At 44.2% G+C, this 24,556-nt stretch overlaps 1 protein-coding gene across 2 annotated transcripts; it reads right to left on the bottom strand.

Moving 5' to 3' along the window:
- Window positions 1-1,504: 1,504 nt before the first annotated feature.
- Window positions 1,505-24,303, bottom strand: fam222ba (family with sequence similarity 222 member Ba). 2 transcript variants are annotated; one of them, XM_042338410.1, is made up of 3 exons: window positions 24,273-24,303; window positions 7,306-7,428; window positions 1,505-2,986 (listed from the first exon to the last, which is right to left on the bottom strand). In XM_042338410.1, the coding sequence occupies exons 2-3, from the start codon at window positions 7,385-7,387 to the stop codon at window positions 1,641-1,643; spliced, it is 1,428 nt and encodes a 475-aa protein (XP_042194344.1). In that variant the 5' UTR covers window positions 7,388-7,428; window positions 24,273-24,303; the 3' UTR covers window positions 1,505-1,640. The 2 variants fall into 2 exon arrangements, with proteins under 2 accessions (XP_042194344.1, XP_042194343.1); XM_042338409.1 differs by lacking the exon at window positions 24,273-24,303 and adding an exon at window positions 23,829-24,007.
- Window positions 24,304-24,556: the final 253 nt, after the last annotated feature.

Here is a 24,556-nt window from a genome sequence, read left to right as displayed (position 1 = left end):
TGAAAAAGAAAAAAAATGCATCGAATACTTTTGCCGGAAAACTTGTCTGCAGTTAAATAAAAAAATCATTAAATTACAGTATTAAACTTGCAAGTCGAGACCTCAATTAAAGAGTAAAGAATTACATCAGCTGAGGATTCATTCCATTCATCCCCAGCAACAGGTCTTCAAAACAGATTTCGAAATAAGACTCCTTAAACAGTGACTCATTTCACTTTAAGCAAATTTTGTTTAAAAAAAAGCACAGTGCCATGGTTTTCTGGGGTTAAATGTAAATCTGTGCGTCTACTTCTGGGAGTTTAAGACAGTACAGTATCGTCCACTGGGAGAATAGTGACAGGTTACTGTCACCGACAAATGACTAGTAGCACTCGATCACAGTTAAATAAAGAAATATTTGGCACGTTCAATCTCCCCCCTCTCCAAGCCAGTGCGTGGGTGCACCCAACGGATTAAACTATGGCACACCGGCATATATGGGAAAACAAGGAAAGTGGGCAGTGAGAAGCAGAGGTTCACAAACTAGCTAGCAATAGTTTTCAATTGTACTCCCCGACCCACCCATGGACTACCACTTGTCCTTTTCCTTCCACTATAAGCATAGACGGCACATTGTTGACAGGAGACCTTCAGCACAATGTGACAGAACAGGTCCGTGCCTGCATAGCTACGCATGGGCACTTTCCCACTGAGGCATGGATAGACAGCACCTTGTAAAAACACAGGGTGAAGAGGGTGAAATTCTCACACAGGGAAGGGGTGGGGGGAGGCAAAAAAAAAAATCAAAAAGGGAAAAGCTTGGTTTCTTTTTGGAACTATTACAAAAACCAAAGCACTTGCAAGAAACTGGTGTAATAAAATTTAGATTGAACGTTATAATAAACACTGATTTCTCCCGCTCCCCACACCTCACTCATCTGGAGTGGCAATCCTGCATTTTGATTTGAAATCCGATTTTCATTGCTGGGACCCGTCAAAATGCACGCAGCCTCTCCGCCCACGCCTGAGAGTTCCTAATCTGTGCCTTTTTGATCGTAGTCCATCAGGTTTGAGGGGACCCTCTGCTGCTCAGAGATTAAGAATTAAAGTACAAATGGGGTAAAAAAAGATTGGTGGGAAATTAACCCATTGGTAGGATGGAAAAGCTTCGCTCACCCCCTCCCCCCTGTTGCAGTACTGCAACAAAAGCTTTGCATTCCGCAAGTACTGTAATCGAGCTCCTCCTCTTTTGTCCCGGTTCCAATAGGACCATTGTGCAATAAACCGATAGGGGAATGGGTACAGAATATCACCATGGCACATTGCTAAGCTTTTCACGCCTCGTTGCAAGTCGAAGATTCTGGGCCCCGATTGACTTACAAGATTACATTTGTTTTGCATTCTCTGCCCCCCCCCCCCCCTCCCTCTGCCCTCGGGAATATGCTAGCTTCTAATTCCCAGGTGAGGAGAGCACGAGCTACGGCATCCACCCCACCACCACCACGCCTATTATTCGCCTCCAGCACGCAGCCTGCCTGCCTTCCTTCCTTAAAAGAAAATGTCAGACACTGACAGACAAGTTTAGCGTTCAAAAGCACTCGCACAGGAACATTACCCAGTTGCTATTAAGACGAACGAGAGCACCGTTGGGTCGACATGGCTCATCTATACACGGGATGGTGGATATGACTATTTTGATTAACATTTGGTTCTGGGCCTCGGCTGATGGGGGGCCGGTGGACCTTCCCCATCATCCCCATAGTTTGATCCCTAAAGCAGGAGTTTTGGTAGTCCCCACCCAGGTAATCCATGGTCTGCAGCATGTTTGTCTGGCCGGAGGAACCAGCTCGGAAGTGAGTCCCTGCTATGCAATCCACCTGGACTGATGGACCTCCGTGAAACACCATGCCCAGGTCCTGAGAACCAGAGCTGTCGCTGTTGGGGGTTGGCAGGATGTTGTTCCAGACCGGTTGAAAGTACTGCCCGTTTGAGTAAGCGAGGCCGCCTTGCATTCCGTTGATTGGGGGCGAGGGAGACAACTTATCCCCTGGAGGCTTCAGGGTGAAAGGCTGGCCCAAGCACAGCTCTGCGGGGTAATTCAATGTCTTGCTGGTAAATCCGGACCCGGGAACCTCTCGGGGGAGTTTATTGGGGAGTCCTGCAATGGCAGCATCTCTGGTCAGGTGCTGTAATTGTGCTAACTGATGCTGATGCCACGTCGCGGGATCCACATCGTTATGGTAACCCACCGGCATCCTGTTTATATTCCCCATGGCGAGGCCACCCGAAGCAATGGCAGCCATGGCTGCAGTTGGGTCTCCTGGGTTTACAATGCAGGTGGGGAGCGGGACTTGGACGCTATGGCCAGAGACCCTACTGCTGGCGTGGATCAACACGTTGCGGCTGATGGGGCTGGGGTTTGCAATCTGTCCCTCACAGACTGAGGTAGTGGTAAGGCTGGCGCTGGCCTGGCACATCTGGTATATCTGGTGCACGATGCTGTTCAAGTCAGACGGCCTGCTCTGCTGCGGGTTAGCAGCCATGGAGAGTGGAATGGTTGAGGTAGACACAGTCACGTTGGGTGGAGCGTCCGCGTCAGGACGCATCTTCCTATATCCATGTAAACCTGGTTGCAGCAGCGGGTTTGACTGGGGGTGGCTTAAAGTGCTGGGTGCAGCGTAGAGAGCAGAAGAAGGGGGATTCATGGCGACCTCCGGCAATAATCGCGCCCGACTTCCGTCAAAATCTTTCACGATTCTTTTCGTGGGGAGTTTGACTATTGCAAGTAAACCGCGATTCGAGCTGGCCTGAGTAGGGTATGGGCTGAAACGCTGGCCTGAAGTGTCCAATCCGTTCACCGTGCGACGGAGATGCTTCCTCTGTGGCACCTTGACGCTGTTTGGGAAGATTTTAATAGTCAGTGGATTATTGGCAACTTTCTTAGCATACGCGTCCAATTCTGCTGGGGTTGGGTGCTGTGCTGATCTCATCTTCTGTGTATTTTCCCCTAACGCAGGAAGAGAGAGAGAGAGAGAGAGAGAGAGAAAACATGGTAAGTGACAGCTACGACTCCCCCCACCCACCCCATTGTGCCTCAGGCTCCTGCATTGTGGCTCGTTAATCTAGACCCGATCCAATTTACTCAGCCAGACAACACCTCGCTTGCTATGGAGTTTCCTTAATTTATTGAAGGAATGTTCTGTTTACTGCAGATTTTACCCCACGGACATTTCCTGCTCAGAGGAGTCACTCCACCCATCATGTCTGCATCAATGTTGCTGGGTTTTTTTCTAAATCACTTTTGCTTCTTATTAATCCCACTTCCCAACTCTCTTCCCACACTCCTTAATGTTTTTACTCTTCAGGTCCTTATCCAGTTCTCTTTTGAACACTTGTATTGATCTGGCCTCAATAGCTACTCGTGGGAATTGAATTCCAAATCTTGACAACCCTCCAAGTGAAGAGAATCTACCAGCAATCCTGAGACAATGTCCCTCGACACTAATTCCTCAACTACTTTCTAACAGGGTCTAATTTGTGAGGGTTCCAAAAATAAGTTCGCTGCAAACCTCACCCATGACGAGATTTAAAGCCGTGTAATAATCCTTGCGCTGTGTACTTTGAGCAATAAATACTTTGGATAAATTGTTGGAAAAAAAATTGAAGAACATGGGGAAAGAGTAGGGGAATGGAGTTAAAGTACAGAATTCCATGGTGTAGTTAGCACTAGCACAAAAACAAATTGCATTTATATTGCGCCTTTTTACGTGGGGAGGATGTCACAAGGCACGGCTTGGATTAGAGAGTTCCAAAAGGGGAGCAAGCACCAGCACAATGATGATTCTGTGAAAAAAATAGCACGGAGACTATTTGTTTCAAACACCAATCCAACAATTATACTGAAAAACTGGTCCCAAACTATCGACAATAGATTTACATTTAAAAAAACAAACCACCAATGTCTTCTTGAAACACAGAAAAAGTTGCGACAAACAAGGATTTGAAATATGTTCTTATCAGAATGCTTTCAGGTACCTGCTAAGCAAACAGTTTCAGACACCTCCCACCTCCACCACCAATTTGTCTCTTTATTGTAAGAAATTTTAGTCACAGTAAGAAACTAGTGTCGGACACCCTCTGATACAGTGGATTTAAGATTTTATTTTCTTGCACACCAACTACCAGAGTGGAGAAGAGTCTCACATTATAGACTGAGCTATAACATCGGTAATACAAGTGGGTGGAATACCAGCCAAATCTCTCTCTCTCTCTCTTCCTGTGTCTGAGGTGATGAGCGCAACCAAGGAGGCCTTTATAACCCAGTTAATGGCGAGGAGCTGGACTGTTCTTTCTCTCAGGTGATTGAAAATTGCCAGTTTGGTATTTCATCTTCAACAGATGTTGGGCGTTGGGGGAATTAACATACAAATCCAACATCCCTTTCCCACACTATAAACAAGAGCATTAAACAATTTACACTCATTCACCAGTTTCTGGATTGAAATGGAACAATCAACAGGAAAGATTCCTGTAAAAGGGGCTCGTTTGCAAGCTTTTGTTGGATAATCTTACTTGTTATGCTATGTAATTCCCTGTAGCGGCAATCGGATATGCCCCTATTCACACCTACCTAAATACAACCTTCTAAATGCTGTGTGGATGGTGTGTTCTGTGCTCTGAAATGGTCTTAGCACACTGTAAACATCTCTGGGGGTAGGGTTTATGCCAGAAATAATTGCTGCTCACCAGATTATTTGCTTTAGTCAACAAATAAAATAAAATGTAAGTGCAGCTGCAGATTCTAGACACTGATTTTATTGTGATGTCTCCAGGGGGAAGGTGAACAGCATTTCCCATCAGATGAGACTATATTTTACTGACAGTGAAGGAAGTACAGTATCCAGGCATTTACAATGAGTGCTAGCAGTGGGCTCTGTCGATTCCATTCAGTTGCTAAGCAGTAGGAGCCAAGAGACTGTACTCATCATCCATCAGTAACTAAAAATCCGCTTAGCCGTTTTACACCTCTGTAAAACTAATCCATCAATTTGCATAGAATATCTGCAAACTTCACAGCTCAAAGTGCTGTCATTCTTAACAAGTAATATTTCCTACTCCACTAATAGATGAACTTTGTCTTTCTTTCGGCCAGCCAGGTGTCTGACATATGAGATAACCTATCACCACAGTTAAAAATCTCCAAACCAAGCTACTGAGCGTTCCACATATGCCTGTTTCAGATTCTAGCTTGGAGTGCACACTCTCAACCCAGAGGGATACACTCTACTTATCTAATCCTAAAGAGTTTACGCTCAGGTTGGCAAAAGCCATGACTTGGGGACCCCGGAGTATGCACTCTATACTGCTGGAGTTTAACAGCTAAAAATGTCCAGCTTACTGTTCCATTCATGAAGAAAATACTACATCTTTAGAACGATTTCTCTGGCCTGAATTTGAATGGCAAAGAAGATTTTAATCCTTCGCGTTCTGCAGCCATCAGATGTTACAGCTTGCTTTAATCACACCTTCCCATTACGCTCTCCCTCATAAAAATCCCACCAGGCATCTCGTCAGGTTGAGGGATCAAGAGCTGCAGTTTTGTTGAAAAGAGTGTGGTCTTGCTGCTGGTACCTGTCTTAACTTTTCCAATCTCACGTGAATGTCTACCTACTCCTTTGTTGATCCCGATGCTAGTGCTAAAAAGGCTGATCTCTGACTCTATCCCACAATCCCTTTGCCTCACCCCTTTTCTCGCCTCGTTCAAGTCCCGTCTAAAAACCTTCCTCTTTGACGATGCCTTCGGCCACCCTCCCACCTCCATCCCCCCCTGCTCTCCACTCCAACTCCCAGCTCAGGTCCAAAAGCCCAACTGTCCAGCTTCCTGGGACGTCTTTCCGACGTGAAGGGTGCTATACAAGTGTAATTATGTATTGTAATTTGTTGTTATTGGCAAAAAAGTTTGTTCCACTATTACAAACAAAGTTCATCCTCAGTCAGATCCTTCGCTCCCTAGATTCTGACAAACCCCAATGGAGTCTCTCTCACTGTTCACAAGAAAGATCTCCAAAATAGTCCCTGCCTTGTTTTCAGCCTCTCTCTCCTGTGGAACTGTGCCTGATGTTCATCCTAATAGTGATCCATGTTGCCCTTCAAACTCCTGCCCCAACATCCATATATCAACAACAAGTACTTGCATTTATATAGCACTGACATGCAGGATATTGACAGTTTTTAAAGTCATGAAAGCTTGGATCATTTCTTAAATTACACTTCATTTTTTCCCAGGACCTTAATGCAGAAACTCCCTCAGTCTTTCCCCCTCCTCCCGTAATACACAGGTCTTTAAAATAAGTGTCTCCAACCACTTCTTTACTCATAATGTTCCCTTTTACTCCTCAGGCCGATGGATCAGTGGTTACAAACAAATGCTCTTAAAAAAAAAGCACCTTACACTTTTTTTTTCAGATCAAAATCTGACAAAAAAAAGGTGTAAGGTGCCTTTTTTTATGAACAGGTTCATGTTGGCACCAAATCTCTGTATACCACATCATTTCATTTTGATGAAGATTCTGTCTAGTTCCTTCTGCCAATATCCATTCTCCCCCCTCCCACATTTGCAGGTGGCTTGGACACTCCAACCGTTTAAAAAGCTGTTCCAGTTTTGATTTTCTGAAGTGAATTAGGAAGCCGGTTGATAAACATGGAAATCCGTTACATTTTAATGGCGAAGAAAGGCCACTCCAGTCTGCCATTTCAGCACAATGCTAATGAGGTTAATTAAACTGCCTGGCTGGCCAATTGCTTAAATAATGGATCTGTGTAGGGTGTCGGGGCTGCTCCTGCAAGAAATCAGTTCCACAAAGCAAACTGCAGCCATTTTGTTTCCATGTCGCCGAGGACATGTTGATGTAGTGTTGTCACACCCCGCCAATGTCTACTGTTCTAACCTTAGCCCGCTGTAATGCTCCTTTTACCTCATCGCATGGACACATTCAAAAGTTAAATACTAGGAAACAAGATAACACTTACAGAAATATCTACTAATTTCTTCCATTGTGGTATCAGCCACAGCATTACCTCTCTGCAGGCAGGGCTGCAGACACCCAAGTATTTGCTTAAAAAAAAGCTAAGCCGCATCAATTAAACGCACTCAAGATTTTCACACAAGTGATTGATGAGCCTTGTGCAACAGCAAGGTAATGTTGACAGGTGATGGGAGGCCAAGACATGTGATGCAAAAAGAAATGAGATCTTCAGAAAGATCAAGCTGTGATATTGGATTAAAAAATGAAATGGAATTCATCATGTCATCCTCCTGATACTTACATTTCTGAAGTCCAGTGTTCATCTGCGTGTGAGAAAGGAGCTGCAGGGAGAGATCACCTGGTCTTCGAAGACAGGCCAGCATTGCACAACAGCATCAACACACGGCACGTTCACTCCAACACACTGTAAGGAAGAGGACAAATGTTTGACACAAATACTTTCGGATGTGGGGGGGGGGGAAGCAGAGAAAGAGGAAACGTAGCGGGAGATGAGGAAAAGGAGGGGAAAGACGACGACGACAACAAATTTATAGAAGACGTCGAAAGAGTTCAGTTACATTCTATTCTTAAGTCTAAAGCCTCTCGAGTGGCTTTCTTTCCAATGGTTCCTGTGTCATTGGTCACAAGGATTTTGGCCTCTGCTCACTGCCTCCCAAATGAGCACAAAACTAAATGTTCTTACAGAATTCACTACATTTCCTAAACCAATCCTGACAGGCACCGGGATCTTTAACGTCCACCTGAACAGGCAGACGGGACCTCGGTAGTTTAAGGACACTGAACTGCTTGTGGCTGAAATGCTCTCAGAATAATAGGGCTTTGTTTAGGCCTTAGTTTAATAAAAGAGAAATGCCATCTTCAGTGCTTTTAAAATAGTGTTTTCTAAACTGTTGGTCATAAAAGGGTTCAAGAGTACTTTGGCAGAATAGCGAGGTTAGAATGTAAAGTATTAACACACTCAAGCATTCAAAATTCCTGTAAATATAAACTAGCCCCATTGCCATAAGCCAGCTCTCCAGACCTACAACAATGAGCTTGCACAGACAATCTGCACCGAGCCATCAACATTCAGACAGTCTCCAATTGCCTCCAGCCTACAAATCCTCTAAACAGCGATTCAGAAATCGATTTGAACTGGATTTAAAATGAAAACAGAAGCAATTAAGGCTGCAACCTGGTTAACAGTAAAATAGCACAGCAGACTTATTGACATTCGCAAAACCATGGTGAGGCAATTTTCAAGATGGTGAGAAATACCACAGTTGTACCACCAGACTCAGAATTTGAAGGGGCCCACTAGAATCAATCCGTTCAAGGTTTCTCATCAGTATTCAGTGGGAACAAACCCGTTTTCATCCAATAAATTAATTCACTTTTCTGATGAAGTTCAAAGAACGATTCTCATTATCACCAGTAAAGAGTCAGCGCTATTCCTAGAGCCAATGGATAATTTAACTTAGTTCATTAAGCGGAATTTGGACAATTCCACTCGTAGTTGCAAAGCCAACTAAATGAATACATCCACAGCTCTGAGGTATTTGACCTAATGGGTAGGGATTCCTCCCTTCAGTATACCACTATGGTCCCAGCCAAACATTCTGTTAGTGCAGTATTAAGGGGCTCACAATCTAGGCTGACACTTACAATGCAGTGCTGGGGGGGTGGCTGCATTACCAGAGATGGCGTCCTTTTGATGGGATATTAAACCAAGATCCCATCTGCCTGTTCAGGTGGATGTTAAAGTTTCCGCAGCACTATTCGAAACAAGAAGGGTGTTTCTCCTGGTGTTCTGGCCAACAATCCCCCAAAATAAAATTGCTCATTTGCAGCATGGCTGTTTGAGGGATATTGCTGTGTAGAAATTGATTGTTGCATCTGCCTACAATAACAGTCACTACATTTTACAGGATAGCCTACAGTGCTTTGAGATGGCTCAATGGTGTGATAAGGTACTATCAAATGCATGGGCTATTATTTGATTCCAAATTGTTAATGGCTCCTAAAAACTATCAGATCTCAAGCAATCAGGTTGATAGCAGACACAGCCTCTTCACTGGCTAAACTTTAGCACACACATCAAAGGCCTGGGTCAGAAGTGAACTGAATCAGTTTAGATCAATAAATGAAGTCAATGGTGGATCAGAACAAAGACACGTTAGTAGCTTTCTTCAATAGTATTGAGCTCAAGCCGCATATCAAATTATTATATTGCGATGAGTTGTTTTTAAGAAAAATCAATCCTAATTAGTTCAAATCTTTAAGAGGCAAAGGAGAAGCTGTGTGTTAATTTATGGATAGGAATATTGTCAACTCCCATCCGAGTGATCACCCCAGTGGCTGATTTATACCAAACCATTGGCTTGGTTTTTAAAGCAAGATAAATGTGTGAGACATAAAATATTTGCTGAGTGTCAATTTTACACTGACACTTCAACCAGAGTTCTAAGTAATCCAAGGCACTAACTATTGCCCTTAATATTAGAAACACATTTATGAACCGTCATAAAATACTGTGCAAAACTGAGAACCCACTTACCTAATTCCAGAAAATATTAGGTGCAGTTTGGCAAGAGCCAAGTCTCCAGAGTGTGCATTGGACACTGCTAGAGTTTAACCAGCTAAAACGTCATAGCTAGCCATTGAGGCATCAACAACAACTACTTGCACTTATATATCGCCCTCCATGCAAGGTAGCATCTCAGAGCCCTTAACAGTGGCGGAGCCAGTCACTGAGCCAGGGGAGGTGGCCGTAAGCACGGTTGAAGAGGAAAGTTTTCAGGCAGGACTTGAAAGAGGAGGCAAGGGGGAGTGATTGAGGGAGTGTTCCAGAGGTTTGGGGCATAGTGGCTGAAAGCACGACCTCTGATGGTGGGGGAGGAGGGTGTGAGGCAGAAGCAGGAGGCTGGTGCCGATCAAGTGGAGGCGCCGGGTGGTGGATTGGGGAGTGAGGAGGTCGGAGAGGTAGAGAGGTGCCAGGGAGTGAAGGGATTTGAACACGAGTGTGAGGATCTTGAAGTTGATCTGTTCGGTGATAGGGAGCCAGTGGAGACGGCTGCCTGGCAAGTTTCCCAGTGTACCTGTCTTGCTAAGCCCACTGTTAGGATGATTTTAGGATAAGATGACCTAGCACCAGAGAGCTGAAATACTCCTTAATACAAGGGACTGGAAGCCTTGCCCTATTTCCACCCACATCTAGTCCAATTGCTGCCCTCACTGAGATCATGTACAGCTCTGTACAGAGAATAGAACCTGCAATTTCCTTAGCTTCATACTTACACTTTCTCACAGAGAGAAATAGGGAGAGAGAGACCAAACTCGATAAACAGAGTCCTGCTCAGGGCACTTCAGGGAAGGAATAATTGGAATGATCACCCTTAGCATTTTCCAGCGCTGGGAGGCATCTGATTAAAATCGTAGGAAATTTAGATTGGGTTAATTTGGAGACTTGAAATTTGTGAAATCCTGATTTACACACAATTAAATTATCCTTAGGTCAGAGCCTACAGGCAACTAGCACCTGTGCACACATAAACCAAAGCGACTCTGCTTCACAAGATAGTGTCCATTAGTAGAAATGCAGAGGCACAGTGCAAGCGAAAGCTATGCCTTATGCCAGGCCTTAGACTATATACAGCTTATATAGCCAATTAAACTTGAAATATGATCTCAGTTCACTATAAACTCAATTAATTCAGCAGTCTCACGGAGTCCTGGTTTCAAGTACCCTCACCTTGGGGTAAGCTCCATGCTGGGAACAATTCACTGGCACTGCAATAACCAAACAACAGCCGCCCTGCCACCCCCACATAAATAAATGCCATTGAACTGCTCCCGCTGAGAGCCAGCAATATAAATAGGCAGCGGAGATTCCAGAACTGGGTCCCGATTACAGCAATATCAGAGGGGGGAAAAAACAAGAAACTACTGCAAATAACGAGCATTTAAATGTAGCAACTACCCCCAATAACATGCTGTTTACTACAGGCCAGTACAAACAGTTGGCTTTAGCATTTCCAAGTTATAGTTAGTTTGTTGTATTTTATGAGTGCTTTTGATGTTTTTCAGTCATTAAACAGTGTGCGGCATTATTTTCCATCTTAGCAGGAGATCTGAAAACATGTGGAGTTTGAACGTTTGAATATTACAGGGATACTATTAACACAGGAGTGTCGACAGAAAGCTTTACAAACTAAGATTTGAGGTACGTTACCATACCCATTGGATCTTCAGACTACTGGGAACTGTTTGACTAAAGCTGGCAACCTTCAAGTTCAAGACCCGCTGAGGAACGTGGATTCATAATAAAGAAGGGGCGACGCGGAGGGCTCCAGAGGTGCAATGGCTGAAGGCTCGGCCACTAATGGTGGTGGACAGGTCAAGGGGCACACAGCAGGCCTGTGTTAGTGGGATGAGTTGTATGAAACACAGAGTTTTGTATCTTAATAATAATCCTTGCATTTGATATAGCGCTTTTCACGTCGGGAGGACGCCCCAAAGCGCTTCACAGAACACACTGTAAAGTGAATTGACTGTATATTTGTGGGCGAACGCGGCAGCCAATTGCGCACAGCAATGTCCCACAAACAGTCGTAGATTGAAAATGACCAATTTATTATTGTTTTGGGTTTTTGGAGGGATTATCTTGGACTTTGTGGCTGACGGAGCAGCGAGGAGACCATTTGAGAAATCAAGGAGGGAGGTGACAAAGGCGTGAATGAGGGTTTTGGCAACATTTGGTGTGAGATAGGGTGGGAGATATGGCGGAGGTGGAGGAAGGCAATCTTGTCAGGGACCGAACATTGGGAAGGAAGGATAACTGAGAGTCTAATCAGATATTGAGGTTGTGCACTGGTTCGGTGAGTTTGATAGATAGGCTGGGGATGTTGAGAAGGTTAGAGCTGAAGGTGAGAAGATGTTGAAAGGAGTCGTGGAGGCTGACATTTTTTTTAAAAACCATGTTTTTTTTAATGATGTTTTGTTGAGTTTCATCAAATGTTTTGTTGAGTTTAATTTAATTGCAAATTAAATTGCCAAAGAATAGCACCTAATTCAGAAACATAGAAACCCTCTGTGTAACGGCTCAATTTCCCGGGTGTTAATAGACTGCCTGCCACATGGAATACAATCAAATGGGGTCAAAAGAAAAAGGGAAAGCCAGCTCTGGAGAAAATAAGGAGTTTGATGAACAATTCTTTACCCAAGCTCAAACTATTTAAAAACCAAGTGATTCATATTTTAATATAAAACACTGAGAATCAACAATGCTGCACTTGCTGTTCATTGATTGCAAGACAACCACCTGAAAACTGAAGCATAAAAGGAGTCTGAAGCAGTACACCTAATGTAAGATTACAGAAAGAAAACTTGAGTGATTTGGTAGGGTGAATTTAAAACGCTTCATTAGCATACATTTGTTAAGCCACTCAGAAGTAGCTAACAATGGGCCTGGAGCAATAATCAATAAAAAAACACACCAGACAATGGAACTGTGCCCTCAGCAGAACCGAAGCTCAGAAATAGGGTCACAAGGATCCTCGCTCAGGCCTGTGAGCTGGAAGGCAGAAGTGTCATTTACCAGATAAACAAGTTATTTTCCAGACAGTTTAGAATCATTAAACTGCTAGCTCAGTCACTGGCATGTGCAGAAACATCAATAAAAATTTCCACTTGACTAATTCTCTCGACGATACATAAAAATAACTTAAAGTAACCAAGGGGGGAAAGAAATATCTTCAAACTCAAAGCAGTTTGGATCATTTAGCAGGCAAATTTCACCCAAATTAGCTACCTTTAAGGCAAAGAGTTCCAAATTAATTTCGCTTTGGATGAGCCTTATCATTAACTCCCAGCGTGTGTCAGGTCATTTTCAGCAGGGGGCTGAGTGGAGTTGACTAATGGAAAGGAAGTTCACCTGGAATATCTCTGCAGACGTAATATTTTGTAAAGGACATTTTAATATTTGAAATCCACTATTTTTAAATCCATGTGAATGCTTCCTTTAGGACATACAAACTCAAAGCCATCTCCAATCCAAACCAGCAAACTCAAATTTGCTGAGGGCGGGGGGGAGGAAAACGGACGACAATGACATGCCTCCAACTAAAATTCATTCCTCCCAGTACCTGTGCAGACGATTATAGGTGTCAGCCTGGCTCAGTTGGTAGCACTCTACCCTCTAGATCAGGAGGTTGTGGGTTTAGGCCTCACATTACGATGACGTCAACAACTTGCATTTATATAGCAACCTTCACGCAGGGTAGCGTCCCGGAGCGCTTCAGATAATGACATTGGGATAACGCAGATGACTCTGCCGAGGGGCCATCATGTCTGTTTAGGTGGATGTCACAGATTCCTTGGTAGACGAAACTTCTTGGCGGTTTGTGGAGTAATGCTATTCTGCCTCATTCATGTGCTAATGCACAGTCACTACACAGAAACTTTGGGCACTGTATAAAATGCAAATATTATTATAGACTATTTACTCAACCAAGATTGCCCCACTGCTCAGTCCAGCTTAGAAACATCACCGTTCCTAGAGTGTCGACCGCACTTGAAAGCCTTCATGTTCATACAAGTCAATATTTTTTCTTGTAAGCTTCTGTCTTGGGAAGCAGCACTTTGGTTCTAGCCCTTATGGAATAACAAGCAATATAATTCCAATCAGATTGTCTAACTTGGTTTGCTCAGTGCAAACCAAAGTGCTCCTATCTCACTAATTCAACTTATTTCATATTTTCATCTGTGTTAAGCAGTCACTTCGTTCCCCCCATTCTCCTCATGAATAAGAGCTGGAAAGAAAATTTGATTATGTTGATGCCAAAAGCGCTTCAGAGGCAGAAGAAAATCATTACAGCTGTCTGGACATTTATATGCTTCATATGATAGGACATCGAGTAATGCTACATCTAATCAGAGGCGATGTTTAAGATATCCTTCTTTGCCACACCCATAGATAGAAACCCTCTTGGATCAGTCAGGGGTCATTCCACATGCTCCACAGATGTGTCTGAGGTAGACCTTAAAAAAAACAGGAGGCTATAGATACAATTTGTCAGCCTACAATCTGGAGCGATCACCATTCATTATAGTGCCGCTCTTCCTGCAGCTAATGCGTCCAAGTGGCTTGCTCAGTCTCCACAGCTGGAGTTTCAGCTCCTCTTCGAGACCACTCTGACGATATCCTGCGATGTGTAGAGGATGTTGAAATTAAAATTGAGCTATAAATAGTCTTTCTTCTTCCAGTCAAAGGCATCCTCCACACAATAAGCTGCCTGCCTGCCTTCCCGTTGTGGCAGGACACAGGATTTGCCTATTAATTTAGGCGAAAATAAAACCCGAGGAGTGTCAGGGAGACAACGTCACACACAGACTGCGCAGGAAGTCATTTGGGACATCACATGGTGCCACAGGAATTTCTGAAAGGAAATCCCCAACGTCTGGATCTCTCACTAACCTAATCTTCTGTGAGGTGAGTGACTTTTGATTCAATGAAGGGCATACATACAGGTAGATAATCTATCTTCTCACTTGCATCTGTGAGACCAGCTGGCTTTGTATACAGCTTCCAGAATAACAAGTTACTGACAATCAGAGGTGAGTCAAGCAGCCCAAACTTCCAGAGATCATAGGGCTTCAAATAATCAATGCAGAAACAAAACTTAATCACAACCAAAACTAAGAACGCAGCTTCAAAATTAAGCGCCGAAAACAATAAGTTACAGATTTTTGTTCCCACATAAACATCAATTAGCTTCCGTTTTTGACAGCTGAAGGAACACTGTGGGGGTTAAAACACTCCACAGCGAACAAGGTAATAAAATATCCCTTACATCTCTTTCCTTCTCTTTTAAATACCACCTGGTCGATCAAACAGCAGCTGCGGGAGTGGGCAGAGAAGGATGCTGAACCACCTACCGTAAGAGATAGGAGTTAAATATTGATCCTTAATAACTTACATTTGTTAGCACCCTTCGCGGGGATAGCACCTCGGAATGTTGTAAATTTGTGATAACACAGCTTTAAACGCTCTGAGACGCCATCCGGCGTGAAGGTTGCTACATAAATGCAAGTTGTTGTGGTTATCAGTCCTGCAGCTTCCCCGGTTGGAGAATTTAACATGGTTTAAGATCTAATAAGATTTTCCTGCAACAGGCCCATCCCAGAAGACTTGGGTAATAACATTATTAAGGGGTTTGGGGAACAGGCGTTGCTTTAGTAATTGAAAGATCTGATATAATATAATAATAATCCTTGCATTTAATATAGCAGGCCTTTGACATCACCGAGACATCTTAAAAGCACTTCACAGGAATTACTGTGAAGCGTAGTGACTGCACTTTGCAGGTGAATGAGGCAGTCAAATTACACACAGCAATGTCCCATTAACAGATATGAAGTGAACGTTCAATTTTATCTGGTGGATTGTTGGCCAGGACAAGACCAAATAAACTGATGGAACACAACAGGTTTGAGGTCTGAATGGCCTTCTCATACTTCCAGTGTCCTATGACCCTATGTTTCTTATCAATACAGTACTTGGACTTCTCACATCTTTATCTATTAATTATCTTTGTGTTTGCTGTAGCGGCTGATCTTGTCGTCACTACGTCCTTACATCACAGCTATTCCAATGATTCTGCACCACACTCATGCCATCACATACCAAGTGTTCAACACAATGAGCCCATTCATTCAAACAAGAGGTGAGATAATTACCCCTTTCTCCTTCCTCCCACTAAAGAAATAAAGTGTCTACGCATTTTTATAGAATGACAAGATGTCAAAGACACCCAGTTAGTTCAGCATTTGTCAGTAAGAAATTGGAAGGGGGTGGGAGTGGGGGCAAAACTAAGTGAACTTCACGTACATCTAATTTATCCTGAGCTATCCATCAGACTAATAGTCTTGTCATCAAGTCAGGTGCTGTGGCCACGGTACAGCACTGCATATATATCATTTTATTATTTGCATTTTCTTGTACAGAGGACTGATGACATTCCACTAACATTCAGAAATGTATTTTTAAAACCAGTTCAGTACCTGGGGAACAGACGTATGTATTGGTTCATTGAACGGGAAGCTCATGTTGCTCAGCATGATGAATACATTTAATCAGCGAGACAACCCATGGTTAGGTTGATAAAGAATATTCACCGTTTCAGATGCATCCATTAAGTGTTGCACTCCCTGAAATGTTAAGTTTTTTTTTAAAAATCACTTCCACTAATTCCTGCCATGAATAACACCAAATTGGTGGCCAATGGGGAGATTTACTAGTCACTCGATTTGATGAGCTTCATTGATGTGGGCTGCTCGGCCTTCCTGGACTGAGCATGTGTGTCTGAGGTTAGCAGTCGCCCCTCCGAATACTGGCATTGCCATGCCACGAACTCCCTCAGTTACCTCACCCTTTCCAAGGCCCAAAGCATCACAAAGCTTGCACGCTGTCCACTCATCAGCGTGCTATGTTGATTACAATGGCTAAATACCAGTAGTTACCCCAAAGCGTACTCTGGGGTCCCAAAGTCTTGGCTGTTACCAACCTGCACCAAACACTCTCTGGAATTAAGAGTTCCTCCAGGGAGAGAGTGCGCATTCTATTTCAGGTAAATTTCCATGTGTAGGTGGCATATAAATGTGGAACTCTCAGTCTGGTTTGGATACTCTTTATACATGGTGATGGGTTTCCACGTGGCCCAGACACCAGGCTGAGCAAAAGAAGACAGAAGTGCCACCAAGAGATTAAAAACTGGAAGATTTGCTCTCAAATCAGCAACTGATTTTTTTTAGCCTGTGTTTGAATCACCACCAGCCTGAGGTAGGCGATTCGAATGTGAGCCAGGATAAACCTGGAGCTGACTTGATTTAAGTGCTAATTTAAAACACATTTCTTTACAATGGTTTCAGGTCTGGTTTCAGGCTGAATTGTGCCTTCAAATGAATGCCTCCATTTTCCAATTTAGTATCAATTTATGATATCTGTGCTGTGGACTTACACTCACTGGATGGAAATTGGCCCAAATATTTCAGAAGAGTGACTAAAGTATCATCAATTGCATCAGCCTGGGCAGGCCTCGGGTTCCAGCGGATTACTGAAAGGAACATCATAATCCATTGCATTGTGAAGACTCCGTTACTGAAAGATTAAAACTACAAAGCACAGATTTAACCTGGTTCCTATGGAGAACTCCAGCCTTAAAAAGGTCACCACAAGTGATGTGGGATTTGAATGCAGAGGCTAACGTCTCAGATACCATCAATAAAATAAATTGCACATCTTACTCTCTCCCATAAAAATGCCTAATGCATGTACAGTGCTTTAATAATGGTAAGAAAAATCTCCACGGGCAGAATTACCAGCTTACATAAATCATTATTCAATACAAGTAAAATGAAAGGCCAAAGCAACAAAAATGCAAAAATAACCTCAACATCACCAGCAAATAAGTAGGAAGATATGGCATCTTTCCACACCATTTAACATAGCTTTGTAACCAAACTGGAAGTATGCCATTGAACTCAGCACCCGGGTTCTTTTGTGGGCTCAGACTTCAATCAGAAATCTTGAGTTTATTTATTCCAGAGAGGATTTGTTAATTCCCAAGCACACGATGGACTGAACCCAGTACAAACAAAACTACCACTAACCCACTCTCACCATGTCTTCTCTTTTCCCTAAGGATCATGGATTGGAATGCTCATCAACCAAGAAAAAGGATTATATTTTTGCTTTTTCAGCCACAAGACAGATCATCACTCGGCACCAACCTCCACCATCTACATTCAGGAATGATGGAACCCAGTAACAAAAAATGACATTTGGTTTTCTAAAGGAAATCACTTGCCCATCCATTTACAGAATTTGCCTTGAACCCATGGGATTTCAGACCGCGAAGTGTAATACATTTTTCTCTTACTTTGCCATTTGTTTTGCATAATTACATCTACAGTTTGCACTAACAGTTAATTATATGTAATTAAACATTAGCCTGGATTCACACTAGTTGTCAGTAGCAACCAACCTATCCCTGCTTGTAAAATGTACCAGAAACTCTTAATAATACAACACATATGACAAAGTCAATCAAGAGTCCAGCTATGTGAAGACAGAGACTATAACAACCAATACTTACCATGTCCCACTGACAATTGCAGCATCAGAGTTATGTTAGACATTCTTAACCATTTACTACAAAGTTCTGCACACAAGGTACCCTGGCCTAAATGGTAGCCTTTTGCAGTGTCCCAGCCTTAGACAAAATTGAAAGCACATTTTGTTGGCAAAAATGTAACACAAGTAATCATAATTATTAAAAGTAATCATTAATTATTATTCTTAATAATAATCCTTGTGTTTGATATAGCATCTTATTCGTTTGTCTAGAAGTCTCAAAGCACTTCAAGGATATAATGTAAAGTGGAATGACTGTATTTTGTGCGTGAAACGTGGCAGCCAATTTGTGCACGCCAATGCCCCACAGACAGCCATGGAGTTAGTGACCAATTTTACTTCGTGGATGTGTTGGCTATTGGTGTGTCATCTTAGACTATGTGATTCAAAGTCCCAATGTGGAGCTTGAACCCACAACGTTCTGACTCAGAGGTGAGAGTGCTACCACTAAGCCAGGCTGACACACTCATTTGATATAGCTCCTCTTGGGTCCAAATGTCTTAGTGTTTCACATGTAATTTGTGTCAAGTGCAATGATTGTTTATGTATTTGGAGGAAAATGCAGTCACTATATTTGACAGTAATTACTTGTGAACACAGTTGGGAATTACTTCAACAGGCCAGCAAAAGCAATGCAAGCAATGAATGTGTTGCACTTCCATTGAGGAGGATCCTATTCCATGCCCTACCTCACCTAAACAATGTCTCCTACAGTATGTTTTTCTCACCCACCATCATCAAAAAATAAAAATTCTCCCCTGCTCTCACACCGGTGACTCAAGATTGCAGGCATATCCAGTACATTATCCATTGAGCTATTTTGCAAGTGTAACCCCAAACAGTCAAGTGGCATCAGGGCACTGGACACTGGAAGGGACAGAGACAGGGACGGAAGCTCAAATGCAGTACAAATTCTGACCTCACTAGATTATTTATCACCAGCTGTCAATGCACAACAAACAGGAATCCTGGCTGATGTTCCACCTGCTGACCCAGGAACACTGAAGCCAATTGACGTGTCATCGGTTTTCAAACATTAGTCTGATTTCTCCCTCGCATTACAAAGCCATTGGCAAACCGAGACATTACCTGATTACACAGATGACGCAGCACTGCACAAACTGATTTTTAAAAAAAAAATCCCAGTTTTATAAATGAAAAGAATGACCCTCATCATGGGAATACGTTACCTATTCTAGCACTTCCTGTTATGAATAGAAACTAGCTACCAGTTTACTATTCAACAACGTACACTCAGCCTAACATTATTGTAGCAGTCCCAGTACACCGAATCCCAGATTGGCAGAAAGCACTTGTTCTTTTTCCAGTTTATGATTCCATTACAGGATTAGAGACATTTACGGTTTAGCACCAACATGATTCACAAGTTTGATCATGCACACTTCCCCTCCTTTTCATTCAAGCAACTGTATGAGGTTAGAAGACTTCTTAATCACCTCCCTTCCATGTACCTACAACTTAAAATGAGTACAGGTGCTTGATAAATACCCTGGAGCAATCAGGAATTAGGTCCAGTGGGTGTCAAATCAGACAGAGGACTTGAGATTGCAGTTATGATTACTGAATTTGAATTTGCTAGTTAATTATTAAACAAGTACGTGATACACACATAGAATTTCCAGTTAATGCTGATTCACTTCCAGGTCAAAAAAAACGACCCTAAAAGAATATCTTGCCAATATCAAACCAATTTATTTGAAGTAATAAACAATGTTTTAATGGATTTCAGGAGACTAAAGAGGTTTGAGAATTACAGAAGTGCAAACTGGTCAATTTACTAACTTATAACACACTTGCATTAAGTAATAAATTTGCTGTTTAAAAATAACATCAGTGCGCTCAATGCAAAATAAGTCATTTGGGGCAGTTCGCAATCCTTGCACCATAATTAAAATAAAGTAGGTCTGGGAGCAGCAGAGATTGCAATGTCACAGTAATGGTAGAAGGAGCCATTTGTCAGGACGATAATGGTTAAGTGCTAAATTGCTATTCAGCAAGTGCATTGTGTGGACAGTCGCTGTGATGTGCTCACAGCTGAACAGCCTCCTCTCACACACACATGAAGAATGATTAGTTAGAAAAGTAGCAGAGGGCTACAACTTATATGTAACTGCACCCCCAACATGAACTGTTGCCTTAAGATGAAGAATGGGAGGAGAGAGGAGAATCAATCAAGACAAAAAATATTCAGGAACGAGTAAACAAGCCTCCAAAGACTGGTGTCTGGCACAAATTCAACTTGGTCTTTTGTTTGTAGTCTTTACAAATCCTAAACCACCTTTAATTCACAACCCAACACAGCATCTCTTGGGAGTGGCTGGCATTTGTGGGAGGCTACGTTGACAACAGAGCACAGGGCTCTCAAGTCACAAAGTGATTGATCCCAACTCTTTCTGATATTGGGGTGCTAGATGATAGACTCTTCCACCTCCGGTGCCTTTGCAGTGGAATTGAGAAGATGCAAGGACATTTGAGCCTTACTTCCAGGCATCCCTTTCAGAGAGAGTACAAATAACATGGGGAGCAGCTACAGAAATATGCTGCCCATGCTCTTCATCTCCAAACTCCAACGTTAACTTAATATCCAATGACTCACGGCGGCAGCAGTGTGTTCATTATAATATGGTAAGAGCACCAGGAAACCTCTGCATTCTGGCAGCTTGTCAGCAGCAGCCATTCAATTCACAAGTACTAATAACATTTGACTGGAGAGTAATCAAATCTAGATAAGACACAAGTCAGCAAAACAAGTGGCTCTTGCCAATAGCATGTTATCCCTCTCCTAGTTGCACCACAGAGAATAACTGCTGGGGAAAGATAAATTCTCAACAGCCATTAGCTTTTTGGATTGAAATTCTGAGAATGACAGAACGCTGGTTCACATCCAAAATTTACAGCATGCTGGTCTGAATCCCCCCTCTGGAAAATGGAAATGCTATTGCAGCACTATCAAACTTTAATTAGTGAACTGACTCCTTCTCGGAATAGTTTATTAGCACATATTTTCCATTTTGAATGGCTGAACAATATATGCACCACAGCCTAAAGCTAGTGCATCCATTTTCTAACTCGCACACCTGTTAAAAGTCAAACCAACTTCATGCCTTAAGGTCAGTTTTAAAGACAGGGGCATGTTTATTCAGGTCAGTTTAAAAGCTTGACCCTGAATACTTCAATAAAAGAGACAACATCTCTAAAAGTTGTTGCAGGCTTAGATGATTTTCAAAAACTGCAATTCAATAAAACCTGATAATCAGAATCCGTTTATATTTAAAAAATAATTCTGGCCCCCTTTGATCACTCAGTGAATTTATTCAGCAAGATGTAGCTGAGCCACACAGGTTCATTCAAATCCTGAGCTGCGCTGAGTTCGCTGATCTCAGCTGGGGCAAGAGTAAGGGCATGACAACTGATTTCATCCCAGGGGTTACAGGAGGGAAAGCCAGTCAAAGGTCTTGTTCTTGAGCACTGTCCAGAAACCCCTGTTGGATTCTGGACAAGGTCAGGACTGAGCTTGATTGTAGTAACCCTGGATTCTAATGATCTGCCAACACTAATTATTCAAGACTCCCAGACAACTAATGGCCACTGCCAAATGCTGATCAGAACCAAACTCCCAGACAATAGACACCTTCGGGAGAGGAGGTGGAAGAGGTGAGAGCATTTTTATATTAACAACAAAAAATTGGTTCTAGCTAAAGATGCTACTTAAAAAAAAACTGACCTAGTTAACTTGGTGTGCTTCTGGAAACTGAGGATTAAACTTGGGGTAAGAATTGTTTTAGGTCAACATAATGAGCTGTGGGAGAGGTCAACAAATGCCCATTGAAGGGAAACTACTGCTTTTTTTAAATGTTTCAAATCCGTAGCTTGGCTCTCTGCGTGGAAGGGCAAGCCCACAATTCCAACCAACCCTCTCAACTAATCGGTTCATCAGCTAAGTCCAAGTCGGTGCCGTTGCACGCACCGCCAGCGTCACAAAAGTGCAGACCTGTAAATGACAGCCCAAGGATTAAGCTGATCGAGATGAAATTTGCCTGGCAACGGACTCATTACAGCGGAGTTCAGAAACAGGCCAGCAATCCATTTTCTTATCTCCATAGTAAAAGATAACAGTCTCCATCCACTCCTCAGCCCTCCCCTGCAAAGGGGAATGGGGGTGTGGAAGGGGGGGGGGGGTGGGCAAGCTTCTTTTTGAACTTCGGATTCATATTTATAAAGACCGATCAAAGCCAGGACTGATTATACAGATAGGTGGATAGATAAAACCCTGCAAAGGCTGGTGCCATTCGACACATTATTCGATTTTTCAATCTGCAGACACTCGCGGAAAGTCATCCAAGCACATCAGCGACGTGCAAACCAAATTAATTGTTATTCTCCAGAGAGGCAGAGGGTGGGAGGGAGGGAGGGTGGGAGGGAGATACACAAATGACAGCCTCCCTTCTCCCCCCCCCCCCCCCCCACCACCCTCTGCCGTTCTGCGCAAATGATTAGTCACGCTGGATTCCCTGCTAATCAATTCAAGATAAACTGGTTTTAAAATAGTAAAGAGGAAATGCCTGTAACAATGGCGTACTGTAAAGATTGCAGATTGCCTCGACCGATTAAAACCGTGCATCAGCCACAAGGTTATGCCACCGCCTGCACCACAATTTCTCATGGATCTTGCCATGGAGGAGGAAGGAGGAAAGGGGGGGTGGTGGTTGGGGGAAAGGGCTGGCTTGATTCAATTAGAGCTGTGATATTTCCCCCCCACCCCCTTTCCACATTAATCTTCATGTGATGCGACAGACTTTGGGTTGGCTTTCAGGAGGAGAGGTGATGGTGGGGTGGGGGGGGGGGGGGGGGGTGCAGGCAGCAAGTCATACACAGTCACACACACACACACACACAGACAGACAGACGCACACAATCTGCTCTGATGTGTGACGTTTAAAGGAACATTGTGCTCCAAAAAGCGCTTTTCTTTTTTCGTCCTTTAAAAGCCCCTTTTTTTTTAAATGACTTGACTTGACACCCGAGGCAACAGGGATGATTCTCCCACACAAAAGCCAGGAGAGCAGAGCTGAGCTGAGGGGAGCTGGGACAGGACTGGACGGGGGGGGGGGTGTGTGGGGAGAGTTGACACTCTTTATCTTACCTTCCCAACGAATTCGCTATCTTTTAAGTCAACACCTAAAAAACTTGCGGAGGTGGTGGTCGGGGGTCGGTGTGTGTGGGGGGGATCGGGGGGGTCGGGGGGGGGGGGGGGTCGGTGTTGACTTGACAAAAACCAAAGCCACAGACAGTCCAGTCCAGTCAGCCTGACCTGCTATAAAAGTTCACTTTAACACTGAGCTTGGCTCATTCCTCCCTTTTCTTCCCCCAAAAAATAACACCATACAATACAATGGCCCCAACGAAACACAAGAGAGTCGCTCCTTCCTTCACTCACTCACTGACTGACTGAGGCCGCGGTTCAATCCCAACGGTTTTCGTGGTTCAAACCCTCTGCCCCAACGGACAGTTTTTTTTTGTCATGAACCTCCACAAAGTTAACGGCACAGAGAGAGACACACAGACACAGACAGACACCCACACACACAGACAGACACAAAGAAGAGTCTCACTCAGGTTGGTCGTCTGTCAAAGACCGCAGTCTCCCTCCACAAGCGCCGTGGGGGCCCCCCCACCGCATGCAGGTGGAGGTGGTGGGCTCGGCCGCGGGGAGGAATCGCCCGCCCTGTGACTGACTGACTGACTGACTTGACTGAGACGCACTGAGAGCGGCTCTCTCAGCGGACAGCCCCGGCCCTGCCGGAAGCGGGGCGGGGCCTCGCGCCCGCCTGACGGACAAGCGCCGCCGACCAATGGCCAGACCGGAACCCGAGCGGGTCCCGCCCCCGCGCGCCCGATGGACAGCCAATCGGCGTCGGCGGCAGCCGGCGGGTGGGCGGGAGTTCCGCCGACCCTCCCTCCGCCCTCTTTGTTTGTCGGGCGCCGCCGCCGCCGGTATAAGCGACCGAAACCGTTCCCCCCCCCCCCCCCCGGAGCGCAGCAACGGCGTCACTTACTGTCGGCGGAGCGGCCAGGACTACATAGTAATTCCGGGGCGGGACGGGCTGGGGAGGAGCTGCTGCTGCTGCTGAAGCGGACGCTCGGGCCGCGCCGATCCCGCCGCTGCGCAGCTCCTGCGGCAAACGCCAGACGCAGCGACCCGTGGCGCATGCGCGTTCCGCTCGCCTAGGCCCAGGCCTTTCTTTTTCTCCCCCCCCCTCACTCTCCGGGCCCCGCTCAGCGCCGCCGCCCTCCCTCAGCACTCCCCCATCTCCAGCCGCAGCCTCGGCTTCTCCCGGTT

Source organism: Callorhinchus milii, unplaced genomic scaffold (assembly GCF_018977255.1).
Source record: "Callorhinchus milii isolate IMCB2004 unplaced genomic scaffold, IMCB_Cmil_1.0 Scaffold10, whole genome shotgun sequence".
NCBI classification, from domain to species: Eukaryota; Metazoa; Chordata; class Chondrichthyes; order Chimaeriformes; family Callorhinchidae; genus Callorhinchus; species Callorhinchus milii.
The sequence above is the reverse complement of the archived record's forward strand: the minus strand, read 5'-3'. Positions and strand labels throughout refer to the sequence as shown.

Coding starts and splice junctions, on each gene's coding strand:
- fam222ba (XM_042338410.1), bottom strand. CDS start 7,387: ATGCTGGCCTGTCTTCGAAGACCAGGTGATCTCTCCCTGCAGCTCCTT. Junction 2,987..7,305: donor GAACACTGGACTTCAGAAAT/GTAAGTATCAGG, acceptor TTCCTGCGTTAG/GGGAAAATACACAGAAGATG.